The sequence below is a fragment of the Sylvia atricapilla genome, chromosome 15, assembly GCF_009819655.1.
Source record: "Sylvia atricapilla isolate bSylAtr1 chromosome 15, bSylAtr1.pri, whole genome shotgun sequence".
In the NCBI taxonomy this organism is placed as follows: Eukaryota; Metazoa; Chordata; class Aves; order Passeriformes; family Sylviidae; genus Sylvia; species Sylvia atricapilla.
The window spans coordinates 9,752,221-9,778,667 of record NC_089154.1 but is presented as its reverse complement, the minus strand read 5'-3'; the positions used below and the strand labels follow the sequence as shown (position 1 = coordinate 9,778,667).

General features: G+C 57.1%; 1 protein-coding gene across 3 annotated transcripts; it reads right to left on the bottom strand.

Moving 5' to 3' along the window:
• Positions 1 to 2,185: 2,185 nt before the first annotated feature.
• SRL (sarcalumenin) lies at positions 2,186 to 26,415 on the bottom strand. Of its 3 annotated transcripts, XM_066330117.1 has the most exons (8): positions 26,317 to 26,415; positions 17,886 to 18,857; positions 16,219 to 16,317; positions 15,245 to 15,340; positions 12,027 to 12,062; positions 7,348 to 7,464; positions 6,410 to 6,643; positions 2,186 to 5,822 (listed from the first exon to the last, which is right to left on the bottom strand). In XM_066330117.1, exons 1-8 carry the CDS (start codon positions 26,375 to 26,377, stop codon positions 5,011 to 5,013), a joined length of 2,427 nt encoding a protein of 808 aa, XP_066186214.1. In that variant the 5' UTR covers positions 26,378 to 26,415; the 3' UTR covers positions 2,186 to 5,010. The 3 variants fall into 3 exon arrangements, with proteins under 3 accessions (XP_066186214.1, XP_066186211.1, XP_066186213.1); XM_066330114.1 differs by lacking the exon at positions 17,886 to 18,857; XM_066330116.1 differs by lacking the exon at positions 17,886 to 18,857 and having other exon boundaries at positions 16,219 to 16,314.
• Between the last annotated feature and the right edge of the window lie 32 nt (positions 26,416 to 26,447).

Sequence of the window (26,447 nt, the reverse complement as noted above, 5' to 3'; positions counted from 1 at the left end):
GCCTCCTCCAGAAAACACCAATGTCACATACACACCCCAGTTCTGGGTCTGAACCCCTTTGCAGCCTGCAAATCCTCCTCCCACAGAGATGTGGGGATGTGGCACTTGGGGACATGGCTTGATGGTGGTCTTGGCAATTCAGGATAAACAGCTGGATTTGATGATCTTAGATGGCTCCTCCAGCCTGTGATTCCATTGGTGTCAGCCAAGGGAAGTGCTTCCAGAGCTCCTGCACACTCTTCAGGACACGGCTTTATTCGCCTTCCTGGTTCAGTGTCCTGCATGTCTTGGGCAAAATGTGTTGATTTTCTTTCTCCACAGACACAAACTGACTGCACTGCTCTGGTTTGAGGCAAGGTGTCTGTCCAACGTGTCCTGAATCCACACACAATTAATGTTGAAACTCTTCCAACTCCAAACCTGACTCTAGACCCTGTCCTGGGAGGGATGCCAGAGGGCTGGGGTCTCTGCAAGCCAGGGTGCTCTTGGGGCTGCATGGAGTTCCACAGATCCAAAAAGGAGGGATTTACCTGGAAGGGGTGTTTTGTTTACTCCAGGAGCTGTAAATGGCAGCTTGAACCAGTCAGGCATCTGCTGCCAGCAGGGAGAGTGACAGCTTCAGCTCTGTGGTGGACAACCAGGTGGGCAGACTTTTGGGACCACCTGGGCAAGGAGTGAATGTCTTTATAAACATGTCACAGCCACTAGGGTCTTGCAACTGCAGCACGGGGAGTTTTGGGGGGAAAGGTTTGGAAGGAGTTTGGCCCCAGCATTGGATGCATGGGAACAGCAGAAAACAGACTGGGTGGGGACCTCCACCGTGCAGCAGGAAGAGCACCAGGGCTCCCCCCAGCTCCCAGCAGACCTTTCCAAAAGCTTTTATTCTTTTTCTGATGATTGGATGCTGGATATTTTCATGCCTGCAAGAGATGCCACTGAGGGGCTGAGGTGGTGGAGGACAACCAAAAGAGACTGTAAATTCCTCTGGTGTTTGAGGAACTTCAGGAGACCTTTGGAAAACTTGGTGAGAGCACCCTGGGTGCTGGCAGGATCCGGCTGCCGCCAGGCTCTCAGCAGCACCAGCAGCTCTTCCCCAGCAATGTCACTATGATAAATGTTTGTCTTTTCCATCCAAGAGATACAGCAGAGCTGCTGCCAGCACCATGTCTCAGTGGAATTGGGGTTCACACTGCCAGGAGCGTTACCGGCTCATGATTCACATCTTTACAGCAGCTTTGGAAAGAAAACGTGCTCCTCGCCAGGCAGACCTTCATGCACGTCGAGATGCCACAGTTTTTCCAGACTTTCCAAAGGAAGCCACAGCCAAATGAGACATTCCTTCTCCCAGCTTTCTTGGAACAATCTTCTTTGATTAGTGAGTGAGACAGATAGTTGGAAAGAAAGACAGACAGACAGACAAGCTGGGAATAGGGTTATAATGAGGGGATTGCATGAGCCACAGTCGCCAGTGGGAGGGGATCTCCATCCACCCCTCGCTGGGTGGCTGCTGGGAGCCCCTGCTGTACACTGTGGTCCCCCACTCCTTTGTCCTCCTCCATGGTCCCCAGCCCCTGTCCTCTTCTATGATACTCCACTCCTGTCCTTCTCCATGTCCCCAAATCCCTGCCCTCCTCCATGGTCCCCTACCCCTTTGTCCTCCTCCATGGAGGACAAACCCCCCTCTTTCCTCCATGGTCCCTGACCCCCTGCCCTCTGGTGGGATCCCAACCTCCCCCATCCACCTCCATGCTCCTCCTCAATGCTCCTTAATGCTCCTCAAATCCCTACCTTCCTCCATGTCCCCCAACCCCTTGCCCTCCCCTGTGATCCCCAGTCGTGGGTTCTCCTCCGTGGTGCCTGACTCCTGCCTTCTGTCATGGTGCCCAGACAGCATCTGCTGAGGCAGATGGGATCTATCTCACCAGGGGTGATCACACTGCCCTGAAGCACAAAGCAAAGGAACTGGGGTTTGCTTTGCCTGTTTGGCCTATGGCACAAGGAGACAGGTTGGAAAAGCAGCCAAATGACTCAGGGATGGCTGGCAGGTCCTTGCAAGGAACAGAGGCCAAATCTGGGGTGCAGGGAAGGAGATGAGAGTTCCTACCTTGCTCCCTGCAGCTTCAGCCACCCCAGTCCCAGCACTCTCCCACACCAGGAGAAGAAACAAAACAAGCATCTCCAGGGAGTGTTTGGAAAATACTAGGTTTTATTAGACAGGCTGATGTTCAAGCTGACAGCTTTGTCCCAATGCACATGATCACAGGCATCTACAGGGGCTGTGCCCCAGCTCCCTCCCTCCCTCCCACAAAACTCTTGGGCAAGATGTTCACCCCCAAAATGCTGGGGGGTTGGGGTTTCCCGGCAGAATGAAAATGTCTCCCTGCTCCCCATTTTTCCACTCTCAGATTCCCAGAGGTCTCCTAAGAAAGCCCAGTGAGAACTGGGCTGAGAACTGCAATCATCTTGGGACTGACAGCCACTAGGATCCGTGGGAGAGGAGGCACCTCAGTGGCAGCATCTCCCTGAGGCAGCATGGAGCTGGGCCAGTGTGGGTCACAGGGAGCAGGGAACAGTCCACCAATGACATGGATTTGGAAGGAGAACCCAAATGAGCCATATCGGGGGGGAAAAAAGGCTTTGGCTGTCAAGGGGGAGCCCCTTCCAGCACACAGGCACCAAGGCTTTGCATAGGGCGTGCAGATGCTGCAGGGCAGCAAAGAAGGAGAGGAGGCGATGAGGGCTGGAAAATAAAGCAAGATGAAAGGAAAACAGAGAAAGGGTGTAGAGAACAATGGGAGTGGCCTGAGAGCAGAGTAACAGTGCCTTCAAGGTCAATACTCCTTGTGGGACAGGGGGCCTTTCCCTGGGTACCCCGTGGGCTTTAGGGGGACAAAGGGACAAGGAAAGAGATGGTGCAATACAAAACAAAATTTTGCAAACAAAAGTGTTTAAAGGCCTTTCCTTTCTGTGACAGTAACACAGTGTGACAGCAGGAACAGTGACAACATCAGCCAGTTTCTGTTGGTGATTCTATTCCATTAGCTCTTAAAAAACCATGCAGACCAGTCCAACAGAGGAGAGGAAAACTGATGAGCAATGGGATCGTGGACAAGAAAGAAGGAATGACAGCAGAGGGGCAGCAGCACTGGGGCAGGTTTGAGACCTCACAGTACTCACAAGCACATCCCTTCTCTCCAGACTGCTCCGGCTGCTGCTCTCTCTGACACTGCTTGTCTTCCCTTGCACCTCTGCTCCCTCTGCACTGCAGGCAAAATCTCTCCTCCTGAACCACACCCTGCCCTGTGCTTGGATGTAGATTTCGGTCTCATCTTCATTAGTTCAAAAATGTCAAGTCCTACCTTGAAGCAGAGGCCAGGAACATTCAAGTCCCTGCAGTAGCATCCCCTCAAACTCACCTGGACTCAAGGGGACCTCTTCGTTGCAGCTCCTGAGGAATGTGGAGCTCTCCCAGTCCTCCTGCCATAACTCACATCCTGTTGCACATGTGGAGATGCTCTTCACACCCTCCCCATCACAACACAGCCTTCCATTCCCAGCTTCCTCTTTCCCTCTTTCATTCCTTTTGCCTTTTTCTTGCTTTAGCCAGCACCTTCATGTCCTCTTGCTTCTGTTAAAGGCAAGCCCCTTTTCTCCAGAGGCTTCCTGGAGAGCAGTGCTTGCTTTGGGTGTTTGGCAGGAGGAAGGACTTTCAGCAGATCCTTGGTGGGCTTGAAGGTGCCAGTTTTCCATCCAGGACAACATCTATCTCCTGGTTGGTTTGGGCTCAGCTTGGCAGACAGCAATGCTGTCCATGAGGGCCAAGTTTCAAGGTCAGCTGTCCATGGGGGACCTCACCCTTCTCGGGTGCTTCCAAAGCAATACTCCTTCAGGACTGAGCACCGATGCTCAGAGACAAGCCAACAAATGGCTAAAAAGGGAGGAGTTTGGAAAGCAAGCCCCAGAAACCTGCCAAAACTGTCCTGGGGAGGACAGATCAGAAGAGGGGCAAAAGGGATATGACCTTTTTAACTTCACAGCTAATCACCCCCCTTCCTGCCTCCCTCCACAGAGCACAAAAACATGGAGGGCTGACTGAGAAAAAAGCAACATGGACTGGAACAAAGACAAATTGCTGAACCCTCACCCTTGGAGCTCTGCTGGTCCTCAGAGAAGACTTGCTAGCACAGGTTTTGAGGTTAATGACACACATAGGCATGAAGTGCTTTCTTCTGTGCTGGTCCAGGGAAGGAAACCTGCTCACGTCTCCTTGTGGGGTGCTGGCCCTCCTCCTCCAGCACAGCTCAGCCAGTGCTGGCTGCTCCTTTCCACCCCATTTCTTCTTCTGCCATGGACTTGCAAATCCCATCATGGTTGCCTGTCTGGAGCTGCAAACGTCCCTGCAAATGCTCCTTCTAAAGTCAAACACACAGATAAAGGCTGCAGAAGATGAACTGAGCTGTCAAGTGAAAACAGAACTCACCAGGTGACCGAGAGGTCCTGGAAATAAAACGATCATTATTTGCTGAGATTTGTAGCAGGTTTGTGTCTGAAAACAACAGCTGGGACATTGCCTCTCTTTCCTTGACCAGTGTGCCCGATGATGCCTGGGGTAGTGTGTCACTGCTCTCCCCTGTGCTCTCACGCCGTGCCCTTGCTCTTACTCCCTCGTGGCTTCGGGGATGCAGAGGTTGAAGTTTCTCTTCATGCACTCTTGGCACCAGTGGTAAAGCAGCTGCAGTCCTGCCCATGCATTGCTCATACTTACAGCTTAAACATTGCCTTCTACTCGAAAGAACAAAGATAAAATGTCAGAAATTCACAGTTTTTATTCTCTTCCTTATGCCCACCCATCTTCCCCTGCCATCGATGTCAATGACTCAAAGTCCTCATCGTATGGTAGCCTTTGCCAGCACGGCACTCAAAGGGTTAACAAACCACGGCTTCTTGGACAGATAAGACATAAGCTCATTCACCAGTAGGAACACGTGGACAGTTGGGTTGTGGATCACCTTAGGGTTTCCTGTAGCGATTCTTTGGGGTTTCGCCACAGCCAGTGACGTCGCAGGAGAGGACATTGGGCTTCTTCCCCAAGCCAATGCTTCCCAAGAGATCGGGAAGCTCACGGGTGATGGCCTTCTCGATCTTCTCTAGGAAACACCCTCCCATGTAGGAACACTGCTGAGACAGCAGCTTAAAACTGGTGATGGGGTTGATGCCAAAGAAGTCCTTGTAAGCCTCGCGGTTGGGGAGGTCAAATTTGCTGACATTGGTCTTTGCCAGAATGGACTTAAAGATAAAGAACCTGTCAGGATCTTCCACAATGTCCCTGAACACCAGTTCTCCATCACTAAAGAAGGTCATTTTGTCCTTGTAGGTCTGTAGATAGCGATCGACCAGCAGGGCGTGGATGCGCACCCGGATGGCGTGCTGGCGGATGAAGGCAATCTTGTTTTCCATCCTGTTCTCAATCACCTGGTTGAGATCTTCCAGGAGAGATATCTCTTCTTTGAGGAACAGGTCTCTGTGGGTTTCTGGATGGTAGTCATGGGGCCAGAAGGAGCTGACATACACCCTGGGCGGCTCTGTGACGTTGATGAGAGGAGCCAGGCTCCAGAACAAGGCACCATAGACTCTCATCAGCTCCTGGGTAGCCAGGCTATCAGCTTTGTTCAGGATGATTCGGATCTGAGACTCGCGGCCCTTCAGCTGACGAAACAGCATCTCCAGCTCCAAGCCCACATCCAGCTTCGTGGGGTCAAAGACAACAAAGATGAGATCGGCTCTGTCGATGAACCACTGGCACACGTCGTTGAATGGGTAACCTAGAGGAGAGGAAAGAGAGAAATCCAATGCAGGATGAGTTCCTTCATCAAGGGATTGATAAACCATGAGCCTGTTGTGCCTCAATCTCCATTTGGGTTGCATGGGTTGTGAAGCACAGCGAACTTCCCCTGAAGCCTAGAACCTCTTTCTCATGTGCTAAAAGCACTTTGGAGCTTCTTCTCACAAAAAGCCATCCCTGGGTGTCTGGGCCTGTGACTGTCTGTGTCTCTCACCCTTATCTCCTGACCTTCCTCCTCCCTGACTGCTGACCACAGGTTCCTGCTGTTCCTGTGAGCAGATATCAAATCACAGGTCAGAGAATCATTATGGTTGGGAAAGCCCTCCAAGATCGTTGAGACCAACCATTCCAACCAGTTGAGACCACTGCCATGGCCACTAGTAAACCATGTCCGCAAGTGCCCCATCCACACATCTTTTAAATCCTCCTAAGAGATGATGACTCCACCACTGTCCTGTGTTGTGTCAGGACTCTTCTCCATTGTGCTTCAGCCACTTCCGTCACCTCAGAGCATCATGACATCTCATCTTTTCTGGGGTCCCTTAGATGAACCCAGTGAGCCCCTACCTCTTTCTTGCTGCTTGCGGTTTTCGATGATGCCCGGCGTGTCCACGAAGGTGACCCGTTCCAGCAGCTTGTGGGGGACCTCAATGCCTATCAGCTTCTCCAAGAAGTTCTGCCCAAACTTCTCCAGGGGTGAGAAAGAGCGGGCGCTGTCAGCAGCCATCACGATGCCCTCAATGGTCTTCAGCTTGGGTCCGTGCATGATGACAGTGAACTCAGAGGTGGTGGGTTCTGCCCCTGTGCAGCAATGGGAAAAGCAGCAGAGGCATGAAATCCATGCCAGGCTATGGACACAACAGGGCTGGCCTGAGACTGGGAGCATTGGGAGGAGCATTGCGTGCTGCTCATGAGATGCAGGGGCAAGGCAAGCAGCACGAAATTCCTCCCCAGACGTCTCGAGAAGACGTCAATGGGATTGTTTTCTCTGGGGACTGGTTTCTCTGGAAGTGGCCTGACTGCACAAGGTGTCATGGAGAACCGTCTCCTGGGAGCCCTCATGACTGCAGCACTGATCTGGCCATGGACATCTGCCCTGAGCTGTGAGATGACATCCGTGGGAGCAAGGAGGAAGGAAGCGGAATGGCTTTTGTCCTGGGAGAGTGAATTAGCTGGCTGCATGTGAGGAGGGATGTGGAGAAGAGAAAGGTTAGTTGCCCTTTTGACATGACTGATGCTCATGGGGTCGGGGTTGGGAGTTGTGAGCCCTGTGCTTCAGGATGAGGATGCTGTGGGAAAGATGCTCTCCTCCACCCTTGGAAGGGTGGACAGGCTGTGATGGGGAACCTCTCCCTCCACATGGCACTGCAGCTGGGTGGCACGGAGCAGATCCCAACCTCCCGTCTGTAACGAGGGATTGAAGACACACGGTCGGGAATTGCTGACCGCAATGATGTGGAAATACGGGTGTCGGCCCCCACTTGGCAAAGCAGTGAGTGTGGTACCTGTGTAGAGCTGGTAGGGAGTGTTGTCCAGCCCCAGGAGGTAGTTTATCATGGAGGACTTGCCGACGCTCCACGGTCCCAGGAATAGCACCATAGGCTTGGAAGTGATCTCCCCATCTGCGGAGAGGGGAAATAACAAGAGGAAGTGAAGGAACAATAGCCGTCGCCGCCGTGCCATTAACTCCCGGCTGTAACGAGCATCCCATCTGAGCGGCGCGGTGCTGCTGCCGGGGAAACAGCCGCCCTTGGGGGCCACCAGCCATTCGCTAGCCAAGGCAGCCCCGCCGGCTGCGGGACGGCCCCGTGCTCTGCGGCAGAGCCCACCTCGCTGCCTGACCTTCCCCGAGGTTTATTTAGCCCTTCTTACACTACGGAGGACTGGAAGGTCTTTTAAGCCTTGTCTCGGTTTGTTTCTGGTTTAGCCGGGTGAGTCTGGGGCTGGCTGCGGGGTGGGGGTGTCGTTTGGAGACGGCAGCCGCCGCAAAGCACGGGACATGCCAAGGTGGAGGCCGGGCCGCAGCCGGGAGGGAACTGCCGTGGGTTTGGGAGCAGAGCTGCGGTGCAGGGCTTTGTAAGCGCGGTGCGAGCCTCGAGCCAGCAGCCTGCAAGCCTTTCCACCATGCCCTCGCAGGGACCTGCCCTCGGGCCGTGCCCCCCGGCCCTCCGGTCCAGCAGCAGGTCACTGCCTGGTAGTGAGCTGCGTGTGAGGCTCCAGCTGGATGTGGGGAGGGCAAACAGCCCCGCTTTGGGCTCGGGGAAAGGCAAGAGGAGAGTGAACTATAGTCCCCATCCTGTATTCTCCAAGTCACACGGCTTTCTCCATGAGGATGGTGACGTGTCCCCATGCCATGACATCAGTCCAGGAGCACAGAGGTCCCTGGACACACTCAGCCAGCACCCCCAGGAGCAATCCCTGCTCAAACAGGTCTCATGCATTCAGCTTGTGCCCACACTGCTCGATCCCCCAGCCCCCAGGGACCCCAGGTTCTGGTGGACCCAGAGGAGCCCAGGGCCTAAGGCCAGCCCTCAAGCTGTGCCTAGGACATACGGGAGCCTCTGAATCCAAAACAGGACAAGAATGGAAGTAAAAATGTGTGAGTTCCTGTTGGTGAAAACCAACCCCATCCTATGCTCAGGGTGGGAGAGGGTCTATCCCGTTGCTGCTAGCAGGAGTTCAGCCAGGGCATGGATGATATCAGAGGAGCTGGGAGCTGCAGTCTCAGCTGGAGCAGAGCCTTCCTCCATGGCCCAAGGCAAGGAGATGTCCTGAGCAAGCTGTGCTGCCCTCGGCACCTTCTCTTCATCCCCACGCCTAGGGAAGAACTATTTTCCATGAGGTGGCTGAGAGCCTCTGGCACTTCATGGCTGTCACCCATGCAGGAGCCAGCAGCTTTTCAGCAGGCCAGGGGTGCATCTCCAAGGTGAGGGAAACCACAAAGCCCCCATGGTGCTGAGCTCCTGCCCCGAGCGTGCTGGAGAGCACTGCATGACAGCTTCACACTGAACCCATCTGGTGATGGGAGCAGGGGCTGGGGAGAACATTCCAGCCTCCTCCTGCTGTATTTGCCTGTCACAGGCTCACCATGTCACCTCTGGGGAAGGGAATGGGCTGGGGACATCTCTCCGTGAAGCACTGCTGCATCCATACAGCTCAGCCCTCCTTCACAAAGCAGGGCAGCACTTCTGAAGCAGGGGATGGATGGCTCTTCCTGCACCCCACTCCCTGCCTGGCAGCTGCAGGAATCCAGTCTTGTCTTCTCACATGGGACAAAAACAAGTGTTGAAACCTTGGACTTTCATTATTAATCATTCCTCTGCCGCTCTGTCGCCGCTGCTCTGCTCTCTTGCCAGCTTTAATTAGGTTATGGATGGTTGTTATTATTACCATTATCCCTGTGATGTTGTGCCAGAGGTTTGGGGTGGATCCCTGTGTGCTCTTTCATAACACATCCCTGGCCAGGTGTGACTGTGAATGAGGGCACCTGTGAGCTCCTGCTCTGCTGCACATCTCCCTCTCTGCTCCACGGAGTGGGCAGCGACGTGGGCAGCCCCACTGCCTGGTCACTCAAAGCCCCTCGAGCACCTCTCTGCCCCCCACGGCTGTGTGGGCGCTGCCAGGCACTTGCAACTGCAGAAGTGCAGGATGTGAGGCCGGGTATGGATTCCCTGCTGCTTGCCCAGAGGCTGGGAGAGAGGGAGCATCTCCCACCCGGGAGGGTGCTGGCCTGGCATCTGTCCCTGCTGTGTCCCCGTGTCATGTCTGTCAGCAGCGATTCGGGTCAGCTTGATGGTCCGGACAGCGGAAAAGAGCTGGAGCTCGCCGGCGGCCGGGCGGGGATGGCGGCAGCTCCACCACAGCGGCTCTCTCCAGCCACCCTGTGGCTGTTCGCTCCCAGCTCAAGCTCAGACGAGCCTCAAGCTCAGCCCTCCGCAGAGCCTGGGTCTGCTTGGGCTGCTCGGCTCCGGGCATAGGAGCAGTTTGGATGTCCAAGTAGTTTTCTTTCCTAGAGCAGTGGCTTTCTGCTCTAGAAGTGCTTGGAAGCACTTCTTGGAAGCACTGCTGCTCTGGGGTGGAGAAGAGACAGCTCTGGGAGAACTCAGAGCCCCTTCCAGTGACTAAAGGAGATCCAAGAGAGCTGGAAAGGGATTCGAATGAGGGTCTGGAGTGACAAGGCACAGGGGAATGGCCCCACACTGAGAGAGGGCAGGGTTAGATGGGATATTGGGAAGGAATTGCTCCCTGAGAGGGTGGGGAGGCCCTGGCACAAGGTGCCCAGAGAAGCTGTGGCTGCTCCATCTCTTGAAGAGTCCAAGGCCAAGTTGGACGAGGCTTGGAGCGGCCTGGGATAGTGGAAGATGTCCCTGCCCATGGCAGGGGATGGAACTGGGTGGGCTCTAAGGTCCTTTCCAACCCAAATCATTCCATGATTATATGATTAATCCTGGGCAGGGTCTTGTCCCCCCTTGTCCTCAAGTCCTGCAGATGTGCCTGGTGTGGCCTCTCTCCCTAGTGTGAGTCTGTCCTGAAGATGCTAAACAAAGCAAAGGACTTAGCAAAGCCTCCTTCCTCTCCTGGTTCCAACTGAGCCACGGGCACAAAGGTCCTCTTTGTCCGCAAGCCGCCCAGGGAGGCAGGAACACCTGGGGAGACTCCCAGCAACACCCAGACTCCTGTCCCACCCCTGTGCCACAAACACCACCAGCCATGTGCCCATGACATGGATCCAGCAATGCTGGGAGGGCACCCCTTGCTCCCAAAGCTTCCAAATCCATAAGTATCCTCACAACACGTGTGCCCACAGACGGAGGGACGAGCCCACGTGGCTGCAGATGTCCTGTGCCTCCCCCGTGTGCCCCCCCGTGCCTGTGCCCACCCCGGCAGCACGTGTGCCAGCGCCTGAAGCCGAGATGAGATAAGGCAGCTATCAGAGGATGCTATAAATACCCCCAGCCCTCTCCAGTGCTGGCATGCTGGCACAGCAGGGAGCCAGAGGCTCTCCAGGCACCAGCAGGGCTCTGCTGCGGCCGTGCAAAGGAGCCTGGTTTGGTAGGGTCTGGCAGCGTGGCTGTGGGATAGGACAGGAGGGACAGAAGATGGGATTTCCCTGCAGGAACGCTGTTCCTGTGGCTGAGCACCAGGCCCAGGGGAAGGGCTGGGTGTTGGCTGGCATTTCTTGGACTGTCTCCCATCTCCTGATCCTCTGGGGGGACCTGGCAGCACACCCTGAGCAGGATAGGAAGGGAGAGGAGCCAGCTCAGGCTTCTGAGGGGGCTGAGGCTGCTGGGCAGAGGCCAGCCCGTGTTACTGGGACAGCTGCTGTGGGATCAAGGGTGCACATTCAGGAAAGTTTCTGCACATAGGAGACTGAAGGCTGGGAAGAGATCCCCTCTACAGGACAAGCTATCAGCTGGGCTCCTCCAGTTCATGCCGTGGGTGAGAGGTTAACCTAAAGGTCCAACGCATCCAATCATGGAATTGTTTAGGTTGGAACAGCCTTTTAAGATCACCAATTCTAAATGCTCCTTCAGCACTGCCAAGGCCACCACTAACTCACGTCCTCAGGTGCCATATCCACAGGGCTTTTAAATCCTCCTTGGCTTAGGAACCCCACCACTGCCCTGGGCAGCTGTGCCAGGACCTGACAGCCCTGTCTCAGAAGAACTTTTCCCAATATCCAATCCAAGCTTCCTCAGGTGAAACTTGAGGCCATTTCTCCTTGTCCTGTCCCTTGTTCCCTGGGAGGAGGCTGAGACCCTACCTGGCTCAACCCTCCTGTCAGGGAGTTGAGAGTGAGAAGGTCCCTCTTGAGCCTTCTCTTCTCCTGACTAAACCCCCGTCTCCCTCAGCCGCTTTCACAGGACTACCAGAAACGCCTTTGAACCCTGGCCAGAGGAATATGCTGCCTCCCAGTCTTAAACCAAGAGGGAAAGGTGTCAGAGCCTGGGCGAGCTGAGGACTGGAGGGAAGGACGGGCTGTTGGGATGCACAAGAGTCAGACTGGGAGAAGTGCAGGCTCTAGAGGGGCTGAGGCCACTGTCCCGGCGGGGATGGCGAGTACCGGCTCTGCTCGGAGCCTGGGCAGCGCGGCAGCCTCGGGCCAGGAGCCCGGCAAAGGCGGAGAGCAGCGCAGAGCGGAGGCAGTGCCGGCAGCATGCAGGGAGCAGGCGGCGATACCAACCTGTGGCCGAGGAGCCCAGGGTGCGTCCGGGGTAAGCTGTTAGCGGGGGACACGGGGAGAGAGAAGAGGAACCGTGAGTCCAAGGAGGGATGCGACAGCCCGGGTGTGGTCCAGGACGAGAGAACTGATGGCCACATTCCCAGCAGGGGACAAGGAGTTGCAGCCTGGGAGTGAGCTGCAGCTCCCAGGACAAGCACTGAACCCCTGTCTGCCCTGCAGGGCAGGGATGTGGCTCAGGGTGTCCTGCATCCCAATCCCTGCTCCGCGGGGTTGTTGCCTTCCCTGGCATCACCCACCTAGCACATGAAGCCCAAGAAGCCAGGGTTAGACAGCTACCAACCCAGCAAATGTCCTGACAACCCCAGTGACAGGGTCACCTGGACCCAGCCCCTGTGCTGTGGCTGGTAATGGCATCTGGGAGGTCACTCCCTACACAGAGACACTTGCTAATTAGCATACATCAGTAATTAGGGTCACTGGCATGCACCAGGATCTGGTGTGACCTCACAGCAAGCTTCCTATGGCTGGACTGGGAGAATCCCTCACCCTCAGCTCAGGATAGTCCCTCCAAGCACAGAGCTGGACCCAGCCAGAGCATGTCTGCATCCACGTGGGATGGCAGAGCAGAGAGGCGGGAGGGTGGCAGGCAGGGAGAAGGAAATGGCATCTGCCAGGCTTAAGCAGAGGGTGTGTGGGAGCTTTCTGAGATGCACCCTAACAAGCCAGAATTGATGGTGACAGCCACAGCTCCCACAGGACTCCACAGGAGCTTTCACATGTTGTGGGGAGCTGAGGAACTCTTTGGATTACACTGCAGTGAACGGAGCTGATGGGAAGGGAGACAAAATGGAAGGCTGCCACATAATGGAGGGGCCAGGGTGCTTGCCACAGCACCCCTCTAGATTGGTTTACACCTCCAAAGGTCACACATATTCCATGACAGGCCTGCCCCAAAGCTCTACCAGCTGTCCTGCTCCTCCCAGCCAGCTGAGCCGGCAGCTCTGTGCCCTCCAGCCTCCTCTCACCATGGAGAAGGGGCACAGAGGGGAGCTGGGAGCACCTCCCATCCTCCAGGGACATGACTGACGGAATGAACCTGCTCAGGACAGGGGCACTGTGCAGGGGAAATCTTCAGAAGGTTCCCTGAGCTGCCCTGTGTCCTCACCTGCCCTCCAAGGTCAAGAGGGTTCCCCGGGCCAACCCTGTAACTAGTGTGCAGTTCTCTGATTACACTGCTAATGAGGGACTGGGGAAAGCTGGATCTGTGGGTATGAAAGGCAAACTGCTGAGCTGTAGGTTTCCAGATAGGGCTGTGTGTGCCAGGGTATGGCTGGGCTGTCAGAGATCATTCAAGAAGTTTGGTGTCTGTAGAAATCTTCTGAAGGGAGCATGGCCAGAGTGTCTCACAGCTGAGATGAGGACTGGAGGCAGTGCAGCATCCCTATGCCCTTCCCTGTGGGCCAGGAGGGGACTGTGGGTGGCCAGCTCCAGGGTCACAACAGCATGAGGGTGCCCTGTAGGACACAGTGGAGTGTGCTGGGACCTGACCTGGGGACTGTCAGAATGAGGAGTGGTGTTCCTCACAGTGAGGTGGAACAGACCATGGAGTGCTGAGCTGAGGCCAGGAGAAACACCAGGACCTGCTGTCCGAGGAGAGCCCTGCTCAGGAGCTGGGTTTGAGAGAGGCTGGGAAAACACCTCTCAGGAGCTGAGAGGGAGGAAGCCAGCAGGAGCCTGGGGAACACTTAAACATTTGTTTCCTCCCAAAAAGGGAGCAGGGAGGTGGCTGCTTGGGCATGGGATGGATTAAGGGTAGGATGTCCTGAGGGCTGGAAACTGAGGCTGGAGGCTGCATCCTCTGGCTGTGAACAGCAAAGTAGGGGTTAGAACCCACCAGTTTCCCCTGAACCCCAAACATCCTCCTAAACTGTGCCCCAAATTGAGTTGACAGCAAACATCACCAATACAGACTAGAGCAGCTTGGAGAGGAAGTTGGGGTGTTGCCAGGGGACAGGCCAGCAGCAGGACATGCTGTTGTGACCCTCAGTTAGCCTCCCACAGGGTAACTTCCCTGTGCTTCCCACTGGCTCTACACTGGAGATGGCCTGGCTGGGTAGGGAGATGCCCAAGTCTGCTCACAGACTGTCTGACCCAGACTTAGGAGTTGCAGGGGGGATTCCTGGAAAGCAGGAGTTCTGCTCTACAGGGATATGCCCCAGTAGGTTGCCCAGCTGAGTGTGGGGCCTGAGTGCTAGTGGGACAAGGCCAGCTGTAAAATAAAGATCTGTGGGGAGGGTGTATCCTTGTCCTGCCTTGTCAGGAAGGAGGGCATGGCTCCAGGGGTGTGTGCCTGGAGCCCTGGGGAGGCAGGACAAGGAGGACAACTTCAGGACCTTGGCAGGAGGCTGACATGGGCACGAAGTCCTGGGACACTGGCAGCAGGGACTCCAGTATCCCCTGGAGACATCTGGCCCTGGCTCCTGTGCCTGAGTCAATACTCAGAGGAGAATTACTCCAGTGAACAAGGAAGTTTGACTTGGGTTTGAGCCATCTGTGCTTGGAAAATGAGGCTGCTGGTGTTTCCTGGGTAACAAGGACTTCCTGTATCTTGTGAGCATCTTGGGGCAGGGCTGCACTTTCCCCTTCTGGAGGGACACATGTATGACCTGGCTCAGTCTGCACCATGGCAGGGGCCACAGGGACCTGCTCACCCCATCCAACGTGTCTGAGATTGCCAAGGGCAGGAAACTCCAACTCTCAGGATGAGTGAAGGCTGTGGAGCTTGAGGAATACCCTGCCCACATGGCTGTGTCCTGTACCCAGCAGGAAGGATGCCAGCTCCAGCCACCCCCAGGAAGCTCATCGCCAGCCTTGAGAGGTCCTGAGCTTCCTTGCCAAGCCTGTTTCATTGGGCCATGATCTCTGCTTGGCAGGGGTACAGGGCATTGATGTTGAGCAGGTGGGAGACCCGAGGCAGGCAGGGCTCAATGCTCACCCCACACAGATGGCCCTGACAGCAGATGGGCTGAGGCAGAGGCAGGAATTCCTGCTGCTGGGTTCACTAGGGCATGGCCTCTAAGCCCAGTGTGTTCATAAACTCCCTGGGAAGCTGCAAAGGAAGACACACTATCCGAGGCTGTCCATGATCTGCTCTCTGTGCTGTTATCTGCATCCCAAGGACCTGGTGGTGCCGGAGACCCCCGTGGCCATGGCATTACCTGTGATCTCATGCTGCCTCAGCTCGTTGTATCTGTAGGAGTGTTCCAGGGGCTTGATGGAGGAGTGGTAGATCTTCCTCAGCCGCTGCAATACTCCTGGGGGGCAAAGCATATGGGCAGGTGAGAGGCAAACCCCACCAGGCTGGGTAAGACCCTCCTGGGGCCATTCCCTGCAGGTCCCAAGGGTGGCCCAGCCATGGATGGAGGGACTTGGCATACAGCTGAAATCTTGGCCAAACCGATCCCAGTCACATGTTTTGCCCAGAGGGGTTGTGATTGCCCCATCCCTGGAAGTGTCCAAGGTCAGGTTGGACAGGGCTTGGAGCAACATGGTCTGTGTAAGGTGTTCTGCTCATGGCAGAGGGGCGGGATAAGATGGTCTTCACATCTCTCCCAATCCAAATTGTTCTAGGATTTTGATGCCTCTCCCCTGCTAATGTTTCCCACTGTCCCCATCTGCTCCCAGCAGCTGATGGGAGGAGCATCCTTCCTAAGTGCTGTTTAGCACTCAACACCCATGATCCCAAAAAGGCACCATGGTGCCAGGGCGCCCTGGCATGGCCCCTGAGCTGCTTGCTAGATAAAAAGGAGTTTTTTCTACAGTATCTATTATCACTGCCTTTCCAGCCCAAACTGCCAGCGGGGCCAGCAGAAGCAAACCTTAGGGTAGCAAAACCCAATATATAATTGGAATGTAAATCCCAACCCTATGTTAGAAGTTGCTCCAGGTTTCTTTGAGCAGGGGTATGCCTGATTCACCATCTGTATCTTCTAGCCTCTATACCCCACTAGTTCTTGTATGCCCTCGAGAATGTCCTTAAAATACCTAAAATATGCTAAACCAAGAGCAGCCGAAGAGCTGTTATTGAAGATCTGGCATTACTAGACCTGCAAGAAGCAAGGTTAAAATCCAAACACAAGAGAAGGCAAATCCTGTCCATGGTCTTAGTGCAGGGCATGCATGGCCTCCTCACCTGACACATCATCGGCAGGTTTTTCCTCATTCAGCTTGAGGGTGTTCTCCAAGTGGGACCGGTCGCGCTTGGTCGGCTCGCTGGCATCTTCAACCTCTTCTGGAGGAGAAAACAAGGAGCCTTGTTAACTGCTGCAGGGGGGAACCCACACAGGAGCTCACACAAGCGACTGCCAGGGGGAGGGCATGGGGAGCACACACACCCCAAGCCTGCGGGCACGCCATGCCCACGGCGGCCGCTGTCATTCTTGGATGCCACTTGCTTTCCCTTTAGCACAGGCTCCTGGAGGCTGCCAGGGCTGTGGCTGCTGGGGAAAGTGTCATGGGCAACTGCTTGGCTCCGAGGAGGGGCTGGCTGCTCGTGGGGAATGCAAAGGATGTGCCTGGAAGGGGCGCCCGGGGCTGGGATGTAGCACGAGCACACACGGCAGCTGCTGCCCAACAGGAGCCTGGTGATTCCCCCAGCAGCTGTGGCTCCATGGGGCTCAGCCCTTTTGCAGGCTTTGTGCTGCTGCCTCTCTGTCTGCCCAAAAACCTACACAGTGAGCTGGAGATGTGGGTGCCAAGGCTGGGGCTGCCTCTGGGTCTTGGGGGACAGGCCAGCCTGGCCATCCTGGCTGCCCTTTAGCCAGTGAGGCTGTTCCCTCTCAGTTCTCCCACCTCTATCTCCATATCCCCCTGGAGCCCTCCGCACAGCACCCTGTCCCTCATGGCTCTGTACCATGGGGAGCATGAGGCAGCTGCCTCCGCTGGGGAGGGCACCCCACTGTCCCCAAAACACAGAGACAGAGGTGTCCTTGCCATGGAGGTGCTGGCACACCAGGAGCTTCCAAGAGCTTTTGGATATGGGGAGCTTGGTTGGACTTTAGTAGGGGTTTGGGGACAAGTCTGAGGACAACAGGATCAAGCAGGGCACCACTAAGCCCTGAGACTGTGTTGAGCATCTACTGAGTGTTGGGCTGAGGAAGGCCTTTTGACTTGCCAAGTGAAGACACAGAGACCAAACTGGGTTTGCCTTTTGGGGAAATTGGGAGGCTTTTTGAGCTGGGACATTAGAGATGAAAACAACAAAAATACTAATCTGGGTCCAAAGGTCAGTGCCCAACCTGTGGGCCAAAGTCTACAAATAGTTCTAGGAAATCATGGTGAGGGGTGTCCCTTTCCCCTAGTTAGCCTTTCACTGATTGAGAAGGGCTGGTGCCTCAGCGGCTCGTTGTCCTGGATTAGTTCTTCACACCTTCCCTATGAGCCAAGAACTGGTGGAGAGGAGCCCCACAATCCTGGGAGCCCCACCAACCCAGAAGCACCCTGCCCCTGTACAAGCCGAGGGCCCAGAGGACTCTGCAGGTGATGGAGAAAGAGTCTTTAAGAGATCTGCGTATGCTGAAAGGGGCCTGGAGGTTAAAGATTTTATCCATGCCCACATCCCTGAGCAGAAATCATGGACTTGGAGTGGAGAGAGGGGAACACCAGTCAGTTTTGGCACCACTGAGATGAGTGCTGCGGCCTCGCTGCCCACGGCCGAGCGCTGTTAGGGGCGGGCGGGAAGCACAAGCGTTAGGAGAGGGCCATGCACTAGGCGAGGTTTAATGTGCCAAGCTCAGCTCCGCTGGGTTGATGGGAGGTCACTCTTGCTGCTACAGCACACCCACAAGAAAAGACTCCAACCTATCTGGCTGTGCCAGGGCTCGGTGGCACCAGTGGGGGTGCTGGGGACCTCTGTTCCTGCCAGTGGGGTCTTGTCTGCAGGGGGGTCTTCAGCTGCTGGGGGATTTCCCACCACTGCAGGGGGGTCTTCTGCTGCTGGAGGGTCTTCCCCTGCTGTTGGTGGGTCTTCTGTTACTGGTGGGTCTTCTTTTGCTGGTGGATCTTCCACCACTGGTGGGTCTTCCACTGCTGCTGGTGGGTCTTCTGCTACATCCCCACAAGGTGGGTGATGGCAGCTGGCAGAGCCATCCCTGGCTTCTCCTGTGCCAGGAGCTGCTGGTTTGCTGTGGCTCTTTGGGTTGGAAGTGCCAGCTGCTTCCTCATCGTTCTCTTCAGCTTCATTCTCTGGCCCATCACCATCTTTGTCAGACTCTTTCTCCTCCTTAGATTCTGCCTCTTCTGACTCTTCCTCACCTCCATCTATCCCAGACTCTCCATGTTCATCTTCCTCAGACTCTCCTTGCTTGTCATCTTCTTCTGAGCTCTGCTCATCCCTTTCCTCCTCTCCCTCAGGAGCAGATGCTGCTCTTGGCTCCTCTGTTTGCTCTTCCCCTGGCTGCCCTTCCTCCTCAGAGCCTTCTTTCTCTGTGCCAGGCTCCTCATCCTCCCGGGCATGGATGTCACCTTGTTTGCCAGGCCCATGGTTCCCTCCATGAGGAGCTGCCACGAAATCCTCCCCTGAGCTCTGTTCTTCCTGGCCCTGCTCTTTGCTGCTCTCCTCTGTCTGGCCGTCCCCTGGCCTCACGCCACCCGCCAGCTCTTCCTCCCCCTCTCCACGTCCCTCCTTGGTGACACCAGGCACGGAGGCATTGGCATTGTCTTGCTCCTCCTCGGGGCTGCCCTGGGCTGCCTTCTCCTCCAGCCGGGGCTCCGTGGCTGGCGGGGGGCTCTGGGCAGCCCCATCCCCATGGCCCGCGCCGGGACCGCGCCGCTCTAAACGATGAGAACAGCTCAGTCAGTCCCACCCGTGCTGGCCACCAGGGCACTCACCAGGGCCCTGAGGGATGACTTGTGGCTGGTACCAAGAGGTACTACTCCTCCCTAAGCCTTCTCCAGCTCCTGTCCCTGTTGCAAGAAGTTGGGTGCAAAGATGTGTTTGTGGGGGGCGAAGCGGAGCTGGCAGGGGCCCTGTGGCTCCAGCAGCCCTGGCTGCCTGGCACTGGGGCTGCTGCCCACCCCAAAGCACTGCAGGAAGGCGGCAAAGCTGCCCTAAAATCAGGGAAAGGAGTAAAAATGGCAAATTTTGAGGGGCTGTGGGCACTTGGCAGGTTAAAAGGGTCCTTCCCCAGCCCTGATTTGAGGGACTATCACACCAGCCAAGGTGGGAGGTGAAGTGAGAGGGAGGAGGGAAGGGATTTCATGGCATGAGGAACCCAGCATGGGTTCCTGCCTTCCACAGGCAGGGCCTAACCCTGGCCAAGGGGCTCGGGAGCTATTTATTGTGAGTGTCCCTTCACTAGGAAAGCATGTGCCACTCCGTGCTGCTGCTGGGGACACAATGAGTGTGTTCTGTGGCCCAGGAGAATCCATCCGTATTTTCCATAGGCTCCAACTGCAATTTAACATCAGTCAGCGGGTGCCAAAAATAAAAGATCATGGCTATACTGTCTCCGTTACAAACAGTTGCTGCTAGTCTAAATAATCCCCCCCAAACGTCTCATGCCAGGGGAGCGTTTCAGAGGAAAATTATTCCTTTGTACTCCAGCTGGCAAGCAGATGCCAAGCAGGAAAAAAGGCCACCTCCACCCAGGCTGCGGGAGGAGAGTGGGCATGGCCAGCCCTCTGCTCTGGCTCCTGTGCTGTGTCTGTGAAGGAGCCACAGGACTGTGTCCAGCAGGACCTTGGCAAAGCTGGAGCTCACTGGGCTTGGCCACAGGGCCTGTGGTGACTGAGCACAGGAGGAGCTGGGCTGGGGTCAGTGTGGTGCCAGCCCCAGACCCCTCAGCCCGGTTTGCTGTCCCTGGTGCTGGGGCTGGTGGGGCTGGGAGCTGGGACCAGGTGGCACTGGGAGGCTTGTGCCATGCCAGCAGCGGGCACTGGGAAGGACAGGCTGCTCCCCAGCCTGCCCTCATTCCCGGTGGCTCTTGGTCCCCTGGCACAGCAGAGCTGCAGCCGCTGCCACAGCCCCTCGCCCTGCCCAGACTGGATGCCAAGGTCACCCTTGCTCTGCCCTCGCTGACCTCTCTGTCCTTTGCTGCCACACAGCTCACAGGCACCCAGCTCAGCTCCCAGATGGAGGGAGACAGTGGTGGGCAACTCCCATCCCTCTCCCTTTCACCCTGGTCCTTCAGGTCACCTTCCTGCAAGACCCCTGGGACCCTGCAGGAGCCTCTTGAATGGGAATATCCATATTTGACCTGCAAAGCCCTGAGTGGCTGGGGGCAATATGGCCCTGCCTGGCCCTGGTGGCCTGGAAACCAGCCTGAGTCAATAGAGGCTCCCCTCAGCTGATGGGAGCAGGGATGTTCTCAGTTTGGCCCAAAAATAGCTGGTGACCTGGAGGGCTGGGAGAGGAGTGAGGTCAAAGCAGAGCAGGAGGGCAGGACCAGGCAGAGGAGGCCCTGAGAGTCCTCAGGGCATTGTCTGGGGTCTGTGTGCCCTCTCTGACCCAGAGGGGACATCATCCCCCACAGCCAGGCACAACAGCAACCCCAATGCCCACCACGAGCCATCCCTCGAGGAAAAAGGGAAATATCCCCCAAGGGCTCAGATGGGGATGTCCCGTGCTGGTCACGGGCTTTATTTCCTGTGACCTTCAAGGTCTGACACAAAGTCCCTGTCCCCTCCCCACCTCCTTCTCCCTGTTTCCCCTACATGGTCTCCCGATCCATGGGAATTGTGCTGACCCGCACATGGCCGGCCGATGAGTGCGAAATGGGCCGAAGGTTACGGGCTTAACACCCTCCGGAGGCTAAAAATACGGCCCGGCAACTGTACGGGGATGGGGAGGAGCGGCCCCGGAGGAGCCCCGGCCCCGGGCGGCCGCGGCCCCTCGCCCGCTGCCAGCCAAGGCTGACGTCCGCACCTCGGGGCCCCCGTGGGCTCCGGGAGGGGACAGCCACGGTGTAAAGTGACACCGGGGCTCCCCGTGTTCACACCTTGCATTGTGCCAAGCAGATGGGTGGCATAGGAGAGGAGACCTCGCCCTTTTCCCCTCGGGGGCTTGACCTCCCTGCGGGTCCTTGGCTTACATTTTCCCTGACACCCCTTTCTCCTGCTGGGATTTTTATGAGCTGCCAGGGGACACTTTTTCAGGTGGTGACAGCGGGGATAGAGACCCCAGGGCGCGGTTGTGGGTGTCACAAGATGCCGTGGCTGGTTTGCGCCCAGGAACGGGCTGTGCGGGAGGGAAGGGGCATGGCTGAACATCGCGGTGTCCCCTCCATCCCTGCACGGGGACAGAACAGCGACGACCTGACGGCAAAACGGGTCCTCCAGGAGGGCGGTGAGAAGGGACAGATGGGCACAGGTGGTCCTGCAGGGACACTCTCCCCCTCCAGCAGAAATCGGAGCCCTGAGCGTAGGGCCGGCGATGGCAGGGGCTGCGGGGACGGCTTTTCACACGCCCCCTTCCCCTGCCCAGATCCCAATCCCTGCTTCCCTGGGGGTATAATCCACTGGCTCCTGCAAGTCCTGTGCTCCCCGTGTCCTCCCAGGGGGTGGTCTTGGCGGGACCTTGTATCCCAAATATCCAACCCTGCCTTTATTCTGGCAAAACCCTTTAAAAACCTCATGGGAACTGACTGGACACAAAAAAAAAGCTGTCAGGGAGTTCCTGGGATTTTCCAGCTGGACCTGCTGCAGACCCCGCCTTTCTTGTGAGACCCCTTTCCATGGTGATGTCCCTTCTCTCCAGGCTCTGTGGGGCCCCCACAGTCTTTGCTCAGGGCCATCCCCCGGTGCTCCTCCTCCAGCTCGTGGCCCTGCCAGCTCAGGACTCAGAGCAGGGGAAGCCCAGCTCCAGCCCCAGCTTGGCCAACACCTTCAGAGGGAAGTGTCCCAAAGGGATTCAAGCAGCCCAGAGGACACAAGCACGTGGATGGGGCTGAGGATGGGGTTGGCTCTCCAGACCCATGTGCACCCCAAAACCAGGATGCCCAGACACATCATCACATCCTAGAAGCTTCATGATCCCAAAACACCAGCATATAGCAAATATATTCCTGGTTTTCAATGCAGAAGGAGGTCTAGGAAACAGTTTTGTCAAACTAACTTGACCTCATTTGTCCAGAAAATTTTAGGTTTAGTTAAGAAAAGTCATGAAGTGATTTGATTTCTATAAATGGTTGCATAGAGCCATACAATATTTTTATTAATATATGGTAAAGAAATCTTACCAGGATCTACCAAAGGGTTTAAAACCAGGCCTGGAGCTTTCTAAATAGAAATGAAAATAGGGAATCAGTGCTGCAGGGTGTTTCTTCCACTGTCTCCCCACCCTCAAGGTCTGTAAGGAAGCCTGAACCCTGACTTGCAGAAGACACGAAGATGAGGAAGGTGGGAGATGAGGCACCTGCTGCTTCCTGGCTGAGGAGATCAGTGAGCAGATGGCCAGGAAACGTCAGGTATTTTGGCACAGGCAGATGTCACACTGTACATCGAGGAACATCCACCTCCAGTTTCCCTTGCAGCTTGGGGGAATCCCTTGGGGGAACAAAGGGACATACTGTGGCATGGCTGGGAGCTGGAAGAGCCCCTTCTTCCAGAGGAAAGATGTCCAAGAGGTCCCACTGTTCCTGTCCCCTGGCCTCCAGCCATGGGAGGCTTCACCAACCCACCCCTGGGATGTCCCCTGAGGGATGTCCTATGTTCATTCAGGGTAAGACTTCCTGGCTCTCCATCCCTCCTTGGGTCATCTCAAGTATTCCTGGTCACCCAGTCACCCCTTGGACTTGCCAGCCTGGATTCTAATGCCTGATGTCCCACAAGATCCTCAATGCATGGGAGTGTTGGGGCAGACCCTGCCTGGCCATGCTGAGCCCTGGGGTCAGCCCTGGGCTCAGAGGTGGCAGACACCAGCACACGGACAGGGCCACACAGCTCTGAGCCCTTTTTCCCCAGTGTGACCCCAAGGCCCGGCTGGCACTGGGGCCTTGCTGTCACTGCCAACACCCCACCCTGGCTTGGAGAGCCTGTCCAGAGCCTCCACTGCCCCTCCTGCAGCCCCCACAGGCACAGGAGCTCATGGCTCCCTCCAGCTGTCACTTACAAGGGAAATGTCCCCCTGAGCTGGAAATCGCTCAGTGGTGTCCTGCACACCCTGGGGCTGCTTCTATTGCTGCAGAGCTCAGGGAATAGGCAATTTCAGAAGCAATCTGGTCACCCTGACCCAATGCCCAGGCTGGGCTTTAACCAGCTTGGCGAGTGGAACACAGTGGGAACATGGCAAGAGTAGTTGTCCTTGGGCATGGCACAGCCCTCCCAGCCTGGTGCACACTCACAGAGACCTGCTGGTACCTCTGTGCCACCAGGGCCATGCACAAACAAGGATTCCTGGCCTTCCTACTCAGCTGGATGTCACCACACTGGGACAAGGATGGCTGATGGAGAGGGTGTCACAGCAGAGCTAACCTGCCCACCATCTGCCTTGCTTTGCTCAGCCAACACCTTGGGAGTGAGAAGGGGCACCCAGAGGCCCCAGGGTCTCCTTGGGGTGAGGCACCAGGGGTGTGACAGGGATGTAGGTGACACAAGCACCAAACACATCTGAGGCACCCCAAGCCCCTTGTTTCACACACACACAGTAGCAGTGGTGCCCATGGCTGTGCTGGTGCTGGAGGGTGGAACAAGTCCAGTGAGGTGTCACAGGGACACAGAGGTCCCCACCTCTGGAAAGGCTGGTTACTGTGGGGGCCACTGGCCTGGGATGGTCAGCGTGGGGTGTCCCCATGGCTGCTGTGCCCAGGGCCCTGAGCCCACACAAGGTGTCACAGACCCACTCCCAAGATGTTCTGACCTGGGAGGTGGAGCCCACCCTAAAGGGACATTCCAAAGTGACGTACCCTGGGTGATGGGGAACAGCCCAAGATGCCAGGAGAACCTGGTGATGGAGCTCATCCTGAGGTGACACCTTCCGGGATCAGGCAGGACAAGGACTCCCAGAAGCTGCTGTCACCAGGAGGGGTCTGTGCCAGCACTGCAGTGCCTTGCAGGAGGGCACCACCATGCCAGGGCTTCCCCCAAGTCCTCTCTCAGCTCAGAGGCGGTGATGGCATGGCCTGGAATTGCCTTCCCACTCAAATCCGTGATGACTGCAGGGCCAAGGGATCCCCAGGGCACTGTGCTGAGCAGTGTCTGGGCACTGCCCTGCCAGTATCCTTGTGGCCCATTGCTGATGGCCACAGGGGTCCCCCAGCCTGGAAGGGAGGACAGGGCTCTGCCTGAGGTGTGAGTGTGTTCCCCTGGGCAGGAGCAGATGGAGTATTGGGTGAGTGCCCTCGCCATGAGCCCCTGGCCGACCCCAAGGTGGGTTCTGGTCCCTGCCAGGCTCTCGGGACCCCCAGGGAGTTCTGTCAGCCCCGGCCACGTGTGCAGTGAGCTGCCTCAGCAGGGGCTGTAGGAGCACAGGCGCAGGGCAATTCCCACCCCCAGCCTCAGGGAATGGTGGCAGGGTCCTGGCAGCCCCAGGCACCATTAAACCCAAAGGACCATGCCTTGCCATGGTGTTCCAATGAAGCCCCTGGTTCTCCACTGGACTTTCACCCCTTCTCTTCCCGTGGGATCCCCACAGCCCCACATGCACCAACAGGGGTTGAGTGGGAAAACATGTCCTCAAAAATGGAAAAAAAAAAACCTCCAAGCCACTTCATGTGCCCCAAAGGAGCCAGCTCTGAGAGTTCAGCTTGGCGCCAAAGGAAAAGCAAAACTCATTCTGCAAATCTCACTGGTCTCTGAGGAGCAGAAGCATGGGCAGGAGATATGCCACTGCTTAGAGCTTTTTTTGAAACCTACAGTACTGGGGTGAAATCCGTGACCCTCAATAAACAGGTGAGAACTTGGGGGATCCCTCAGAGCTGGTCCTGGGGCTGCCAGACCCCCATGTGCCTCCTGGCCCCAGAGCCTCCTCTGAGAGGGGGAATCCCGGTGCTGTGCCATGCCAGCCTCAGCCAAACCAAGACATGGGCTGGTGGTCATCCACCACGGAGACAAGCTTCTGATGTCCCTCAAGGCCACCAGCCCCGCGTGGAGTGGCACCAGCCACCAGCCATGCCCCCGAGACACCTTTCCAACCGCCCTCCACAGACTGCACCCGCAGCTCCACGGAGGTCACCCCACCTCTGTGGGGGTGTGTCGCCGGCCCCCAAACCCATTCATTCCCGAGAATGGCCCACGATGCCCTTAAAAGGCCAAAACTCGGCGGGGCCGGGGGTGCCGGGCGCTGGCAGGCGGCAGCTGCGGGTGCCCGCGCGGGGCCGCGGCGGCGCGGGGCGGGGGGGCGGCGGCCGGGCCACAGTGTCCCCTTACACGGCTGTTTCCATACTTAGCCGCCCCCCTCCCGGCTGCGCGGCCGCCAGAGTCCGGCCAGGCAGAGAACCAGCCCAAATTAACTCAAGGGCAAGCAAGGGTACCAGCGATGCCGCCCCGCCGCGCCGCCCCGGGGACACCCGGCCGGGCAGCGGGGTGCGAAGTGGGGATGGCACGGGCCGGGGAAGGGGATCTGGGGTCCTCAGAGATCCCTAGAGCGCTGCAGCCCCCCCTCACAGTCCAAAATCAAGCCACCACGGCAGCCACAGGTGACACTGCCCCAAGGCATGTCAGCGGCAGCACGGCCCCTGCGCCCGACGTGACTCTGTTAGAGGGACCCCAATCTGCTCCTCCCGCCATCCCCTCCTGTCCGCAGCCCCCCAACACGTTTCCCTGCACATTTTGGGGTGACTCTGCAGCCTTGGAAGAGCTGTTGGGGAGCCCGGACCGCTGTACCGCTGTCACCCTGTCCTGCTGCGGGGCTGGGCTCATGGGCACCCCAGAGCCTTTCCTGCACTCTCAGTCCCACAGGCACCCACAATTCTATCTGCAACCCTGCAGGGCCCCACAGACACCCACAGACCGGCAGGTACCTGCAGCCCTACAGGCACCCAGAGTCCCAAAGGTGCTCACAGCCCCGCAGGCACCCCTAGCCAACAGGCACCCGCGGCCCCACGAGCAGCCCCTCTAGGTACCCCCAGCCCCATAGGCACCTACTGCCCCACGGACATCCACGGGCACCTGCAGCCCTACAGGGATCCCACAGCCCCTTGGGGTTCCCGCAGCCCTGTAGGAAGCCACAGCCCCAAGGGCACCCCCAGCCCCGAGGGGACCCCACAGCCCCGCCAGCAGCCGCAGCCCTCGGGCACCCGCAGCCCCCCGGGGTACCCCCAAGCCCCGGGAGCCCCAGCCCGGCGTGTGGCCGTACCTGCGGTGCCGAGGAGCAGGAGCGAGGCCACGCAGCAGCAGAGCAGGTTGAGGCCCTTCATGGTGGCTGCCAGGAGCTCCCTGCCGCTCGCTGCCTCTATTTATACGGCGTCGGCGCGGGGCAGGGCAGGC

Excerpts from the sequence above, each read along its gene's own strand:
- SRL (XM_066330117.1), bottom strand. The coding sequence starts at position 26,377 with ATGAAGGGCCTCAACCTGCTCTGCTGCTGCGTGGCCTCGCTCCTGCTC. Across the intron at positions 16,318-17,885 it reads GCCCTGGCACAGCCAGATAG|AAGAGGTTGAAGATGCCAGC; the intron begins GTTGGAGTCTTT and ends TTTCTCCTCCAG. Across the intron at positions 7,465-12,026 it reads CCTGGGCTCCTCGGCCACAG|ATGGGGAGATCACTTCCAAG; the intron begins GTTGGTATCGCC and ends CCCTCTCCGCAG.